This window comes from Camelina sativa, chromosome 3 (assembly GCF_030686135.1).
Source record: "Camelina sativa cultivar CO46 ecotype springtype chromosome 3, ASM3068613v1".
NCBI lineage: Eukaryota > Viridiplantae > Streptophyta > Magnoliopsida > Brassicales > Brassicaceae > Camelina > Camelina sativa.
The window spans coordinates 23,099,188-23,115,440 of NC_141882.1; the positions used below are offsets into that span (position 1 = coordinate 23,099,188).

Here is a 16,253-nt window from a genome sequence, read left to right on the forward strand (position 1 = left end):
ATACGTCAAATTTATATTTTCATTAAAACTCGATTTTCTACCGCTGATCTTTAATTTTCTAAGTTGAAAGGTAAATTTAGAAAACAAAGTTTTATTTATAGGATTTTTTCCAACTTTTTTGACGAAATTATTCTTAAGTAAAAGTAAATATTTTAGCACACAAATAAAAAAGAAAAATTTAATACTTTTTCCACAAAAGAATCTCTATCAGTTTTCTCCAATATAGATCAGAATGTATACTACTTAGGTCATTCAAACTCCAATTCAGATTCTCATAAGCTACCAAAAAAATCTACGTTAAGCAACACACTACTACATATAAAATCTAAGCAAACCAATCTCATTCAGTCTACACTACATCTACTTTTAAAATACACTAGTCATATGGATTATCTTTTCAAGTTTTAGTTATTTATTTTTAAACACTTTTTCTACCAATTCTTTCATAATTTTCAACGATGCACTTATTGCCACTTTACTTCTACTTTCTTTTCACTTTCTATTGGCTCAGATATAATATATAATGTGATGGAAATTGATTTTTGAGACATATCATAATTATTTTCTCTTTAACAACTATCTTATAGTACTCATGTTTTTTGGTTTAATAGTATTTGATTTAATTTATGAAACGTCATTTTTTTTTCTTTTTTTCTCATGTTATAAAGTTTTAGTTCCACTTGAAAATAGCTATTTCTCCTCAGAGATGTTACAAAATAATCATTCTTTTAACGACCTACATTTCATTTTTGTATATTTTATTGTACAACTTATGAGTAATATGATCATTAATTATTATTTTTATAACATGGATGATAATGTTTTAAAATTTTCAAAATTTATTACATAAATTCAGAAGATAATGTGTAATCCTTATAATATATTCGTCTTAAACCATAATTTTAAGTTTAATTTAGTTTAATTTTAATTTTCTTAAAATTAAATTTAATAAGAAATATTGTTATCTAGTAATGTTAACCTTTAAATTTAATTTTTCCTGTTTAAAATTTTATAAATACAAATTACGTAAATTATACCATGCAGTTAAAATTTATTTCCATTTCAAAACTCATTAACACATTTAAAATTTAAAGTATATTATTTTTCATATTTATTTTTAAGATTTAATTATATTATTACTAAAACAATTAATAGTAGTTTTTTAATATTTTAACATTTCAATTTTCCTTAATTCATTTTTATTTATTTAAAGTTTTTATTAATTATAACTAACGTAAATATGCACTAAATAAATATTTTAATTTTACTTTAAGGTGAAAAATAATAATATTATTTTTTCTATTTTTCTATTTTTATTTTACATAATTCGTTTTATATATATTTAAACTTGTATTAATTATAAGTAATATAAATATGCACTAAATGAATATTTTAATTATATTTTAATGTGAAAAAGTAGTGATGCTTTAGTGGATAGGCTAGATGGAGAGAGGACTCTCCTATTTTATATATATTAGTATAGTACCCGCGTTACGCCTTGGGATTGCTTATATTTTATTTTTATTTTTCTTATTTTGAAATAATTTTATAAGTGTTTGTAATTAAAAAAAAGTCATTATTAATATAGTTTTTTACATTGTTCATTGGTAATATTTTTGGTTTTGGGTTTTAATTATGAATGTTTGTGGAGAAGTACAACTTATTTGCATGGAGGATGTCCATCTTTATTTATCCAAGTTATTGCTTCTTAGTGAACCTGACGACATAAAAGGGTTTTTTCAAGATCGATTGCATGTAAACACGATGCAAGAAACCCTACGAGTACACTTTCCCCTTTCAAAAGGTCTGCATACTCTTCATCATCTTCTTCTCACTTAACATATTTGCCACAATGGTTTATCCAACCTAATGACCTGTGCCAACACTTCAGCTCCATTCAAATTACTGCAATCACAAAAACTAACTGAAAAAGCTTCAAACAATAAATTACAACACCAAAATCCACATAAAAACAATGTGTAAGAGTCATCAAAAGAAGAGCTTCAATAACCAAGAACAAGAGTGGTACTTCTTTGATCTTCATACGCAGAAAATGCAAAACCCTGATTTACCAGTACTCTTGTCTTGAATAAGATTGACATCAACAACTTCATAATATCTACAATTTGTACAAACAAAAAGGCATAAGAAAAACCCATTTAGAGATATTGAAACTTCAGAAACACAAACTACACTTACTGTATGAGAAGACAACGTGGAGATCACTCTCGGAGGGATCGTATGGTAGGCCTTCCCCGTAGCCATAGGCAAAATTTCTGAAGTTAGAGTGTCACAAAGCTTCTTCAGAAATCTCTAAATATGATTCCTTAATATTTATGCTTTGTATTAGCTTCAACCTGCATGCTCGATCAAGTTCTTCAAGGTGGGTTTAGGTTCGAGTTTAGAGTCCCTAAGCCAGTAATGTCTAATCATCGTTCATTCCTTCAACTGGATTCACTATATATTTCCAAACCATCCATAGCCTTAAACGCTTGAAATCAAGGATCCATTTCGGCCAAAATCTCGTTAACTCCGACATGACAGATATCACGATACAACTCGAGATGAGACATCGCTGGAAGAAGTTGAAACCTTTCGATTTCTAACTTTTGTCGACATATGTGTACAACTAACAAAGGAAGAGTGGCTAGGTTTTTTCAAAAGAGAGAAAGTGACATGAAATAGAAAACGATTATTACTGGTAAAAAATGTTGATGTGTATTATTTGTTATAATTCTATTGGCTATTGATTTTAAATGATGTATCCACACCAGCTTGAATTTTAAAGCCGATGTGTCATGCTATGGTGAAAAACATACAAGTTTTATTGTATTGATATATATATATATATATATATATATATGAAAATTTAGTATTAACAATATATGTGAAATTAAACAATATTTAGATTTAGGTAAATTTTATTGTAAAAAGGGAACAAAAACATTAATGTGTATTTAACAATGAATTGTTAAAGCTATAAATTGTGTGGCCGGACCATCAGTTTTATTTTGCAATAATGATGAAGTTACTTTGTAAAAACTTTATATATTGCTTTAACAAAAAAAAAAAAAAGTCATGTTGTCAACAATGAAAAACTAAAATGACCAGTGTTCGAAAAGTCGGCCTAGGCGCCCGCCTAGGCGCCGCTGAGGCGCTAGGCGTCCTTAGTCCGCGTGGATTTTTGTAAAATCGGGGGTATTAAGCGTAGGTCAAGTTTGGCGGGTTTGGCGGTGATTAAGCGGATATAAGCGGTCTGGACGGATTAATTCCGTTTAGGTATTTTGTTTTTAATTTCTAAAACGACGTAGTTTTACTTTTAAGAAAGGGTTTTTACCATAAGGGATCTCGACCATACATTGTTATCACAATAATATGTACAGGCTTTTCACTATTTTCATAAATAAATTAAAAAAGGAAGGGTGAAGTTGCATTAAAAAGATGCATATACATGACTCATAAAAATATTGTACAATAACAAAAAGAAGTCGAAGATAGCGATGGTTGTTGCGATTTTTAGGGTTTTGTATTGAGATGGTTGTGTACGGCGGCGTTGGGAGAGGAACGAGATATGGTCTCTCAGTTGCTCTCGGAGGATGTTGGATACGGAATTGGTTCGATTCTTCCTCTTTTTTATTATCAGATCTGGCCTCAAGTGGGGGATCTCCGTTATTTTGGGTTTCACAGATATGGGGCCAAGGAATAATAAGAAGAAAAGATACTTGGGTCTATGGTATTGGGTGTATGATTATGCGATTTTGAGGTATATGTGGTGGGATCTAGGTTGCTGGTCGTTTGGATTTGCGGTTTCCTTTTGTGGATTTTCGGGTAGATTTGATTTTCCAGTTTATACTGAGGATTGAGGAGATCTCTGCTATTAGGGATCTGATTCTATTGGTACCGGGTAATGGGATTTTCTTTCCTTGTCTAGGGCGGATCGTGGGCATGAGAATATCTGATTATTTACAATCATGGAAGGTGTTGGTAATCAAGCAGATAGGATCTTCAGTTTCTTTTGGGTTATGGATTTTGCTCTACCGCTGTATATTTATTTGGCTTAGAGTCTCATTTTCTCTTCACTTATCTCTGATAGTACTCTTTTATCGGTGGGCTCTTTGGTGCTATTGTACCGGATTATTTTTTCTTGTGGTTCAAGGTGCTTCTCGGTGGTTTCGGTGGTGTATCTTTCTGCGGCTTTCCATGGCTCAGTTGGATCTTAATAAAGGCAAGGCTACCTTGGTCCGCACAGAGGTTGTGAAAATCTTAGATTCTGTCTTGGCTCAGCGGATTCAACAATTTTCCCTAAATCTCATTGGAAGGTTGATGAACCCTGCTGTGCAGAGGATGGAGTCTCTGCTTGTTAATCTTCCCAAGATTTGGAAGTTGGATGCTAAGGTTATGGGAGCTGATTTGGGTCAGGGGACTTTCCAATTTAATTTTGAAGAAGAAGAGGATCTTCAGGGTGTCTTGCTTAACGGTCCATATCACTTTGATGGTTGGTTGATCTCGCTGGTTCGTTGGGAACCAATAGTGTCTGGTTCATATCCATCAGCCATCAGTTTATGGGTGAAGGTGGGAGGGATTCCTATGCACTTGTGGGAGGTTGCAACACTTGAGGCTATAGGGAAGAAGATTGGTCGTATTAAGGAACTTGATGAGGAAACATGAAGTATTTGTGTCACGGTTAATGGATTCAAACCATTGTTACTCAACTTGGTGGTTCCTTTTGATACGGGTGACGAGGTGGTGGTCACTATTGATTATGAAAAGTTGTCTGGGTATTGCAAACATTGTTGGCGCCTAACACATGATGTGCTAGTATGTCATGATTTGACAAATGCTAATGCGGTTCGAGGTAATGGGGATCACACGGATAAGAGGGGGATACACCAACGGCAGCAGGTGTCGACTAAACAAGGTTTTGTTCAACATGATGGTGGGTGGGAGAAACCAAGCAAGCATGTTAAACGAGCTTTGGACTTCCACTCTGAGCATTCCAATGAGAGGAGATAACCACAGTTTCAGAGTAGTGAGTTCAGCTCTTCCGGCTTTCCTCTTCAGGTGAGGAATCATGGTCAAGCATGGGGTCATCAAATGCGTTATCAAAGTAGTGGGTCCGGAACTAATATGGGTTATGTTTCTGGTACGCAGATGGTTGGCGGTGATATGGTGGATCCTGGTACATGTTTACCGCCACAGAGGAAGGGTATTAGACCTGTGTGGCCTAAACCAATGTATAAGGTTAAGCAAGCTTCAGGTGAGAAAAAGGCTCATAGTCTTGCTCTTGGTGGTGCTTTGTCTGGGAAGATTGAGGATGCCTCCATGGAGATGGCTGTGGATTATGGTGCAAAAGGAGGGTTCGATGATCTTGCGGATTTACCTTTCAATGAAAGTACTGATGACCTGTTAGAAGATGGGGAATTCGATGATGTTGATAATCCTGAGGAGTTAGGGCAAGAGTCGGACATCGTTACAAATGCTGGTACTGAGTCGGGTCTAGGTGCGGAGGACGATACCACCCAAGGTACACATGTTTCTGATCCTCTTAATTTGAGTTTGAGTGTTATGAATACCGCTATGGAGTCTGTTTCTTTGGGAAAAACGATTTGTGTTAAGGATACTGTAGGTAGTTCCAATGGTAGTAAAGGGTTTCATGGTTAGAAGAAAGTGGTATTGCCCCTGGCTTCACCTGGGAAACGTCTTTTAGCTAAAGTTTCATCTCTTAAACTTGCAGATAAAGGCAATAAATCAGGGGTGGTGGGCAAGCAAGGTCAACAGGCAAAAGGTGGCAATGGAGGAAGTCGTACTCTTGAGAAAGGGATGGTGGCGCCCCTGAAACCACCGGCTCATAGTGAAGATTTTAAGTTGGAACTGTCAGGGCATTGGGGCCGATCTGACAGAAAATTACTTGGGTGATTTGTGGAAGAAGCATCGACCAGACATTTTATTTTTATCAGAAACAAAGAAATGTTTTTCTTATTTACAAAAATTTCAGAATAAGTTTGGTTTTAATAATTTGTATATTGTTGAACCCTGCGGGTCTAGCGGTAGCCTCGCTTTATTTTTTATGAATGAGATAAATCTTTCAATTCTTTTCGATAGTGATCGTATTATTGATACACAAGCTTTTATTGGACAACAATTGGTCTTTATGTCTTTTGTTTATGGTGATCTTGTTCCCCAACACCGAGAGAAGGTTTGGGATAGATTGATGGACATTGGGTCCTTCTGTGTTGATCCCTGGTTGTTGATAGGTGATTTCAACGAACTTGTAGGGAATCATGAGAAAAAGGGTGGCGCGTTGCGACCAGTTTCTTCTTTTGTGCCTTTTAAATCAATGCTTGTTCATTGTGGGATTTTGGAATTCCCTTGTTATGGGGAGCAATTATCCTAGAGAGGTAACCGATGTAATAATCAAGTGGTTCGTTGTCGGTTAGACCGTGCAATGGGTAATGAGGATTGACATGGGTTTTATCCGAACCCGAAGGTAGAGTATTTAGAGATGATTGGTTCTGACCATTGTCCAATTTTGGCAACTTGTCTGAAGATGGATAGGCGACGATGTAGACAGTTCCGTTTTGATAAACGCTGGTTGGGTAAGGAGGGTATTTTAGGTGCGGTTGAGTCCGGGTGGAATCGTACAAGAAATTTCCGGATTCCAAGTTTTGTGGATAAGATAAGAAACTGTAGGAATTCGATTCTTGGTGGCGAAAGAATAATATTAGCTCCAGTCCCTCTCTCATTTCTTCCTTGATGGCGGCTCTGTAGGAGGCAAAAATGGGTGATTCGATTTCATAGGAGGAAATTCGAGGTATTGAGAGGACATTAAAGGAGGCGTACCGTGATGAGGAGATATACTGGCAACAAAAAAGTAGGAAATTCTGGCTCAGGGTTGGGGATAAAAATACTAAATATTTCCATGCCTCTACTAAACAGAGGCGGGTAAGAAATAGGATTGTTGGCTTATTTGGACATTGATAATGTCTGGCACGAAATTCCCTCGGGTATGGAACATATCGCTACTAAATACTTTGAGGATCTTTTTAAGAAGTCAGCTGGTAGAGGTATCTCAGAGATGGTTCAAGAAATGAATCCATTAATTACAGATAGTATGAACAGAGATCTTAGTAGGGATATTTCTGAAGTGGAAGTCCGTAAGGCTTTGTCTGCGATGCATCCGGAGAAAACACCAGGCCCTGACGGTATGACAGCTTTGTTTTTCAACGCTTTTGGTCTTCTTTGAAAGGGGATTTGGTGGCTTTGGTGGCTTTCGTGGCTTTGGTTCAGGACTTTTTTCGAACGGATCGTTTTGATCCTTGTTTAAATGAGACCAATATCTGTCTTATTCCCAAGGTTGATAGGCCGCAGCGGATGGCGGACTTTAGACCGACCAGTCATTGTAATGTGAGTTATAAAATTATTTCTAAAGTATTGTGCTTTCGGTTAAAACGCTTCTTGCCTCTCTTGGTTTCAGAAACTCAGTCGGCCTTTGTCTCTAGTCGCTTAATCACAGAGAATATCCTAGTTGCTCAGGAGATGTTTCATAGATTAAATACTAACCGTTGATGCCAGACGGAGTTTCTGGCTTTTAAGACGGATATAAGTAAGGCATATGATCGGGTTTAATGGGATTTTTTGGAAGCGGTTCTGGTTTAATTAGGTTTTTCCAGGAAATGGATTTTGTGGATAATGTGGTGTGTATCTTTTGTGTCATATCAAGTTCTATTGAACGGTCAGCCGCAGGGTTCTATTTCACCACAGAGGGGATTACGGCAGGGGGATCCTCTATCACCGTATTTGTTCATACTATGTACAGAGTTTTTGATAGCGAATATTAAAAAATCAGAACTTGAAAAGAAATTAACGGGTATTTCGATTGCCCGTGATAGCCCCACTATTTCCCATCTGTTATTTGTTGATGATAGTGTGTTTTTTTGTAAAGCGCAGGCGACTGAGTGTAGGAAGGTAATGGAAATAATTGGTGATTATGGTAACGCCTCAGGACAAGAGGTTAATCTGGAGAAATCTTCTATCATGTTTGGTAAAAAGGTCCCATTTGATATAAGATCACACCTAAAATCCGTCATTGGTATCTCTAAAGAGGGCGGTATGGGTTCTTATTTGGGTATTCCAGAAAGCCTCCAGGGTTCGAAAACTAAGGTTTTTAGCTATGTTAAGGACCGGTTGGATGACCGGGTAAATGGTTGGTCTGCGAAGCTTTTATCGAAGGGTGGTAAGGAGATTATGATTAAGTCAGTGGCGGTAGCACTCCCTACTCATGTTATGTCATGCTTTAAACTGCCACAGGAGTTGACTTCCAAACTAACAAGTGCTATTTCTACCTTCTGGTGGAAGTCGAATGATAAGGCTCATGGTATGCATTGAGTAGCTTGGGATAAAATGTGTCAAGATAAGTGTAAAGGGGGTCTAGGTTTCAAAGCTCTGGATCAATTTAATGATGCCATGTTGGCAAAACAGTTTTGGCGTCTAATTCATTACCCGACTTCCTTAGTGGCTCAGGTAATGAGAGGTCGATATTTTAGGAATAAACACCCTCTTTTGGCCAAAAAACCATATAATCCTTCTTTTGCGTGGAGGAGTATCTACTCAACTAAGGAACTGGTGGAACAAGGTGCGAGGTGGGCGGTAGGTTCTGGCTTTTCTATCTCGGTTTGGCGTGATCCGTGGTTGCCAGATATCCGGCCAAGACCAGCCAATGGTCGGGGTCGTTTATTGCTCCCGAGTTTGATGGTTAATCATTTGATTAATCCAACTAGGAAGGATTGGCATTTACCTATATTAGAGGAGTTTTTTGACCCGGTGGATATATCGATTGTTCGGAGTATTGCGGTTAGTAAAGTGTATAAACCGGACCGATTAGTATGGCATTTTACTAAGTCAGGGAAGTATTCGGTTAAATCAGGCTATCGTTTAGCGCGGGAGTTGATTGAGGATGTTGAATTTGTACCTACGTGTATGGCTCTTCGAGCTCAAGCTTGGAAACTTGAGGTTCCTCCAAAGGTACAACATTTCTTTTGGCAGATCGCTTCTGGTACTCTCCCTGTATTGGAACGACTTGCGTATCGAGGTATTCGATGTGATACCCAGTGTAAAAGATGTGTCTCTGCAACCGAGACCATTAACCATGCTCTTTTTGAGTGTCCTCGTTCGCGAAGTATATGGGAGCTGTCTTCTGCCTCGCTAGATCCGGACGGCTTTCCATATGCTTCAGTCTATGCGAATCTAGATTTTATTTATTGGCAGGCGGCACCGAATTCGGGGATTTCTGATATCACTTCACGTCTATCCTGGCTACTTTGGTCAGTCTGGAAAGATAGGAATAAAAAGTTTTTTCAGGGAACAGAGGCAGAGCCGTTAGATATTGTAAATCAAGCGATTAATGATAAATTGTTGTGGGATGATGTTAAATCTTTCACAGAGAGTTCTTTACAACCTCCGACTATTCTAGAGGACAGGGAGTCCTCCTCCCGCTGTCAGATTGATGGTTCATGGAAAAGTTCGGATCCTTTCCAGAGTTTGGGGGTGGTGGTTTTGCGATGGTGAGGATTTGACGATTCTTCTGGGAGCCCGGAGTCAGCGACGTGGCCTTACGCCCTTACATGCGGAACTTCAAGCTTTGATCTGGGCTATGGAGTCTCTGATGGCGGTAGTGGTGGATTGTCAAGCATTTGAGACGGATTGTGCAGAGTTACTTGCGATGGTGCAGACGCCAGACGATTGGCCCGCTTTTTCGAACCTGTTGGAGGATTTTTCTTTGGTCAGAGCATCTTTCCCTCTCTTCACCCTGCACAAGATCCCGCGCGAATCAAACATAAGGGCAAATTGTCTAGCTCGTTCTTCAAAATCTTTAATTTCTGAAACTTTTTTTGTAAACTCTTTCTCTTCGATTTGGGCGACCAATGTTGGAAAAAGAAAAAATGCATATACCAGATTTTACATTAGTCATAATTTTAATTAAGTGTATCAATAACGTGATAAGATACATTGCATGACAAACAGATATATGTATCCAGTAAAGTTTTATATTAAGCTGAAATATGATAAAGAAACAACGTCATTTATCTATGATAAGATTCGTCAAATTATTTAGCTAATATGATCATGTTAACTAATAACTATAGTGAATGGATTCGGTTCAGCTCATAGGGGGAAGCCACTAAAACGAAGGAGTAGGGTCTAAAATTTTGAAGGCATTTTAACTTAGAAATCTGTTAAGTAATATATGTAAAAAACTTTTTTTAGCAAAAAAATGTAAAAATACCTTTAAAAATAAATTGTGACTTTTTAGAAAATCTGAAACTTTAAAACACTAGAGCTAGAAAAGAAAAAATTAGAGAACAAGCTACCTCTACACATATGTGACAAATTTGGTTTGATGTGATTTTATTTGTATTACTGTTGGTTAGTAACGCTTTAATGTACATTTATAAGAGATTAAATTTATCGTACGTTGTGGTACCTAAATATATCGTGTAAGAATTGTCTACCTACTCTTCCTGCACAACTGCTTCTGCTTACAATAACTACAAGAGATAATTTTTTTGTTGAAAATTAACATACATATTACATTCTAAAGTCTAGTTATTTCATAAAAGATATGTTTTCCAATAACGCAATTGGCTTCCACGACCAACCCATATATTTATGTATGAACCGACCAAATTCAAATTCTAAATAATTTAAATTTTGTTACCCCACTCATATTCTTAACTACATTATTAGAGTTGTCTCTTCTCTTAAGAAACTGGGTTCATCCAAGTTTAGAATACAGGTTATATGATTACATCTTTGCTTGACCACACAAAAAAACATAATTTTCCGACGGTATTATTCTTTATATTTTCAATACTTTCAAATTTATTTTTAAAATCGCATATATAGTAAATATAGAAAAAAAATAATTAAATAAAATTTTTATTTATTGAGAAAAAACTATTAGAGTTGTCATATATTTTATATTTTACTTATTTTAAATATAAGAAAAATAATAAAGAGGCACCATATATATTAAGGGGTGGTATTGGTTTGAGATTTATGAAAATTTTTGAAAAATTCAACAAAATCATTAAAAGTGAATAATTGAAAGATTGTTAAAGATAGCAAAGAGTTTTGTTGATTAGTTTTCTAAAATTTTGTAAAGTTCTCTAAACAATCCCTCTATTTTTATGATACTTTCCATGATTTTATTTTGTAAAGAAAGTGTCTAAAATCATGAACCAATAACAAAATAATTGAACTCATTAACAATACTAGATTCTTTTGTTTTAATTGAATAACACAAAACTTTTAATGACTTTATAAAAGTCTGAATCCAATAACCCAGATTTGTTAAGATTTTTAAATGACTTTTTACAAATCACAAACTAATAACAATAAATTTTAACAAAATTTATCAAAATTTTGATCTAATAACAATAGATTTTACATAACATTTAAAATCTTTAAAACTTTATTTAAATCTCAAACCAATAACCCACTAAGAAAAATATTAGAGTTGTCTTCATAATTTTGTTGTTGTCTTTTCGTTCAAAGATAACAAGAATTAATTAGACACGTGGAAGAATTTTCTTTCAAGGATTGACATCCCATCCCCTCTTTTAGTCGTACGAAAAACTTTTCTAAAATCGCTAAATTCAATATGGATACTGTGCTAGAATTAACACAACGACTGGTCACAATTAATAATATTTCAACAACACTTTTGGACGGTTCTTGTTTGATATACATATAATGTTAGATAAAATTCCATAGTGCAATGAATCTATTGATAAGAAAAGATTGTTGTGACTTGTGACTTGGTATAGTTTTGGAACTTTGTTCATATTGAGCTCGATGGATAAGATATGATTGTAATAAAATGATGTCGGCAGTTACAACAAGTGTAGTTAAAAAGATATGCAATAACTCAAATCGGACATGAACGCATCATATTCAGCTAATCTAAAGAGATCACCGACGAATCCTTTTGGGTTGTACTCTTGATTCCTAGGCCTTTCGTGTGAACACACGTTTTTTAGATATTCAACATGTGCATTCAATATATAGTATATATCTTCAACTGGTTGACCAAGAAAAAAAAAACCTTTATTTAATAAAACCAAATACATATTTGTAAAGTTATAATATTAGTGTAGCTAAATCAATCGACGTGTCGACTCATGAAGGTCTATAGTTCAAGTTGGTTCGGAAATCGTTGGGTCTGTCTATTTCTCCCACATGTCACTATTTGTATGACGGCTAGAGAAAGACATGTTGGATTGGCCATAGACTATGGACTATATAAGCCTCTTTCCAATGGTTTTACATATCTTACTAACAATCATCTCTACTAAAAAAACGATACTAACAACACAATCCGAGCAAACACAACACTGGCGAACCAACTTGAGCCCAACGAGGAAACCGGCAAAGGCCAATATTTCTACAATGCCGAAGAAATAACAAGAATCATGAACGAGCCAGAATATTATCCCCCGGGTTACAACTTGTCTACCACCGCGATTTCAGCTATGGTATCTGTGCTGACTGATGTTGTCTCCGGCGAGGCCGAACCCTTAGCTATGGCCATGTGGACAACGGGTCACACAATAGCAAGAGAAGAGTTTGCTTTGCCTCCTCAACCATTGGTTACCGGTATGTGTGCTTTACTAAACTTGAAAAAAAATTTAGCTATTGTGTGCACTACTAACCAGTGAAACAATGACAGAAGAATGTGAAAGCTCAACGTCTATGGAGAAGCCAAAGAGATATAGAGGAGTGAGGCAACGACCATGGGGAAAATGGGCGGCAGAGATTAAAGACCCACACAAGGCGATGCGTGTTTGGCTTGGCACCTTTGACACAGCCGAGGACGCTGCAAGAGCATACGATGCCGCGGCACTCCGCTTTAGAGGCAGCAAAGCGAAGCTTAATTTCCCCGAAAATGTAGGAACTCAGACGATTCAACCAGATTCTCACTTCTTGGAGAACTCAATGCAACCTCCTCTAACATACTTGGAACAATGTCCAAGTTTATCATCATCCTATGGATATACGGAGCAGCAACCATCATTAATAGGCATGTTGCAGCCAAGAGAGGAGGAAAACCACTTTTTCACACAACCATGGACCGAGTATGACCAATACAACTACCCTTCGTATGGTTAATTCATATCAAGGCTTTGTATCTCTTTGTATTCAATTTGCGAGTTCATCACTTCTAATACAACTTCAATCCGATTGTTGCCTTCTTGTCTTCGAATGTTGTGAATATACAATTTGTGATCAAAGTCTTGTAATTAGCGTATGATTGTACATTACAGAATAAGAAAAAAGGATCCAGGTGTTACCTAAAGTCATTATTTTATTCCCTTCCGTAACCGTTTCATTTGTAGTTTTAGACATCTGTGATCTGTCACTTAAATAAAACCAATAAATCTCTATTTTCTTTTAACAAATATTTTTGTTGTCTACTATTCACAATCACACACACTCCCAATTGAGATGTTTACACCAATTAAATTGGAAGAGTAAATTAACAAATTAATCATTTAATAAACTACTCGTAAAGTAACCCTGTTATTATGTTATTTTTATCATTTTTTTTTGTTTTTGAAAAGTGTTTCATCTATAGTTCTTTATAATATCATAAACACATTAAAATTATTTAAAAAATAAAAATAAATATCATTGAAATAATCCATTATAATTACTGTTTCTAAATACTATATTCATATGAAATGTCTTCTATTCAAACCAATTCATCTATGTACAATACAAAAATCTAAAAATAAACCTTTTTATCTAATTTTTATTATTATAATTGGAATCAGGCAAGAAAGTTTACCAATTAAAAATCTAAGTTTTAAAAAACTCTTATTTGGGTTTAGGCCCATTAGCTTAATTCAGCCCACATTTGAGAGTCTCATAAAACCTAGATGGTCTTACTATAAATTGGAACTAGGGTTTTGAAGTTCATTTCTCTCTTGCAGTTCTCATCGTTGGAGCATAGCAGCCGGAGGCCACAAGGTTTGTCTTTCTCTCCTCCATTTTTCACTTCCATTATTGTGAAGTCACCAGAAAATGTATATCTAGCTTAACGGTTCTCTCTAGTTTAGCGAATTTAGGAGTATTACTCTTTGTCACTCTTGAATCTCTGTGTTTGAGTGTGGTTCTGAAGCAATCATTTCGTCATAATATATATAGAGAAGCTCTGTTTCTTGATCTGATGATGGTGTTGTTGTATTGATGTGAGGGTAGAAGGAGAAGAATGTCTCACAGGAAGTTTGAGCACCCCAGACACGGTTCTCTTGGTTTCCTTCCCAGGAAGAGAGCCAACCGTCACAGAGGAAAAGGTTTGATTTTTTGATTCATTTGAAGTTTCTGTTTCTTTGGATTCATTTTGTGTTTTGGTTTTGCTTACACTCTATTTATTGGTTGGGTTATCAGTGAAGGCTTTCCCTAAGGATGACCAAACCAAGCCTTGCAAGTTCACAGCTTTCATGGGTTACAAGGCTGGTATGACTCACATTGTCAGAGAAGTCGAGAAACCTGGATCCAGTAAGTATTATCTGTGTTCTTCCTTATTCAGATGCGTCTTTAGTGAGCTTCTTCGTATTAAAGTCTTGAACTTTGTGTTTTTTTTATTGTTGTGTAGAGCTTCACAAGAAGGAGACCTGTGAGGCTGTTACCATCATTGAGACACCCGCTATGGTTGTTGTTGGAGTTGTTGCCTATGTGAAGACCCCAAGAGGTTTGAGGTCTTTGAACACTGTCTGGGCACAGCACTTGAGTGAGGAGGTCAGGAGAAGGTTCTACAAGAACTGGGCCAAGTCTAAGAAGAAGGCTTTCACTGGCTACGCCAAGCAGTATGAAACTGAGGATGGTAAGAAGAGCATTCAGACCCAGCTTGAGAAGATGAAGAAGTACGCTACTGTCATCCGTGTTTTGGCCCACACTCAGGTAATAATTGTTCATTGAATGTTTTGTTGATGTTAACATCTTCTGCACTATGTTCCTGCTGACAATTCTTTGTTACCTCTAACTACAGATCAGAAAGATGAAGGGATTGAAGCAGAAGAAAGCACACATGATGGAGATCCAGATCAATGGTGGTACCATTGCCCAGAAGGTTGACTTTGCCTACAGTTTCTTTGAGAAGCAGATCCCAATTGAAGCTGTTTTCCAGAAGGATGAAATGATTGATGTCATTGGTGTCACCAAGGGTAAGGGTTACGAAGGTGTTGTTACCCGTTGGGGTGTTACCCGTCTCCCACGTAAGACTCACAGGGGTCTACGTAAGGTTGCTTGTATCGGTGCCTGGCATCCTGCCAGAGTGTCCTACACTGTTGCTAGGGCTGGTCAGAATGGTTACCATCACCGTACTGAGCTTAACAAGAAGATTTACAGGTTGGGCAAAGTTGGTACTGAGGCACATTCAGCCATGACTGAATATGACAGGTTTGTAGAAACTTCTCTATTCTGTCTGTTTATGATTACTTATTTCTTCTGTAAGACAATGCTGACAATTATGTTTTGGTTATGATATAGGACTGAGAAGAATGTCACCCCAATGGGAGGATTCCCACACTACGGTATTGTGAAGGATGACTACTTGATGATTAAGGGATGCTGCATGGGTCCCAAGAAGAGAGTTGTAACTCTGAGACAGTCATTGCTCACTCAGACATCCCGTCTTGCCATGGAGGAGATCAAGCTGAAGTTCATCGACACTTCCTCAATCTTTGGACATGGTCGCTTCCAGACTACCCAGGAGAAGAACAAGTTTTACGGCCGTGTCAAGCAGTAAGAGTCGTTGTGTTGATCACATTTCTTCTTAGAAAGTTTTATGTTGGGTATCTGTTGCTACTTGTCTAAGAGAGATATTATCCTTCAAACAATCCATTGCTGTTTTTGTTGTTTGTTTTTAGTTTTTACTATCTCAAGTTTTGAGTCTTTTAAGTTTTTATGTGTTCTTTATCATTTATTGAAAATGAACCAGAAGCATTAAAAGACAACAATCAAACTTAGAAACCTTTTCTGCATCTGTCTGTCTTGTGCATTTGTTGTTGTTTGGAACTTGTCTAAAGGCTGTTGTTTAAGAATTACTAAAATTGTCCAAAACCACAATTTTGTGTGCGTACAACTTTAATTCATTTATTACCACGTCACGTCAGAAAAATGTGCATGACATTTTTATTTTTGTAGCTTCTAAATGCAACTTTGCAGAGAGAAACATACAAAACGATCAATGA

The 16,253-nt window shown here is 36.4% G+C and overlaps 3 protein-coding genes across 5 annotated transcripts; all 3 read left to right on the forward strand.

The window, feature by feature from the left end:
- The first annotated feature begins 3,466 nt into the window (after positions 1 to 3,466).
- Positions 3,467 to 6,093, forward strand: LOC147947583 (uncharacterized). Of its 2 annotated transcripts, XM_087495963.1 has the most exons (3): positions 3,491 to 5,061; positions 5,152 to 5,524; positions 5,735 to 6,093. In XM_087495963.1, the coding sequence occupies exons 2-3, from the start codon at positions 5,152 to 5,154 to the stop codon at positions 5,914 to 5,916; spliced, it is 555 nt and encodes a 184-aa protein (XP_087352089.1). In that variant the 5' UTR covers positions 3,491 to 5,061; the 3' UTR covers positions 5,917 to 6,093. The 2 variants fall into 2 exon arrangements, with proteins under 2 accessions (XP_087352086.1, XP_087352089.1); XM_087495960.1 differs by having other exon boundaries at positions 3,467 to 5,524.
- A 6,001-nt stretch (positions 6,094 to 12,094) lies between these two features.
- LOC104777523 (ethylene-responsive transcription factor RAP2-6-like) lies at positions 12,095 to 13,354 on the forward strand. 2 transcript variants are annotated; one of them, XM_010501794.2, is made up of 2 exons: positions 12,095 to 12,654; positions 12,728 to 13,354. In XM_010501794.2, the coding sequence occupies exons 1-2, from the start codon at positions 12,471 to 12,473 to the stop codon at positions 13,165 to 13,167; spliced, it is 624 nt and encodes a 207-aa protein (XP_010500096.1). In that variant the 5' UTR covers positions 12,095 to 12,470; the 3' UTR covers positions 13,168 to 13,354. The 2 variants fall into 2 exon arrangements, with proteins under 2 accessions (XP_010500096.1, XP_010500097.1); XM_010501795.2 differs by having other exon boundaries at positions 12,141 to 12,654; positions 12,731 to 13,354.
- Positions 13,355 to 13,896: 542 nt separating this feature from the next.
- Positions 13,897 to 16,043, forward strand: LOC104777524 (large ribosomal subunit protein uL3z-like). The gene is made up of 6 exons (XM_010501796.3): positions 13,897 to 14,028; positions 14,260 to 14,354; positions 14,449 to 14,559; positions 14,657 to 14,961; positions 15,050 to 15,459; positions 15,550 to 16,043. The coding sequence occupies exons 2-6, from the start codon at positions 14,270 to 14,272 to the stop codon at positions 15,806 to 15,808; spliced, it is 1,170 nt and encodes a 389-aa protein (XP_010500098.1). The 5' UTR covers positions 13,897 to 14,028; positions 14,260 to 14,269; the 3' UTR covers positions 15,809 to 16,043.
- The last annotated feature ends 210 nt before the right edge of the window (positions 16,044 to 16,253 follow it).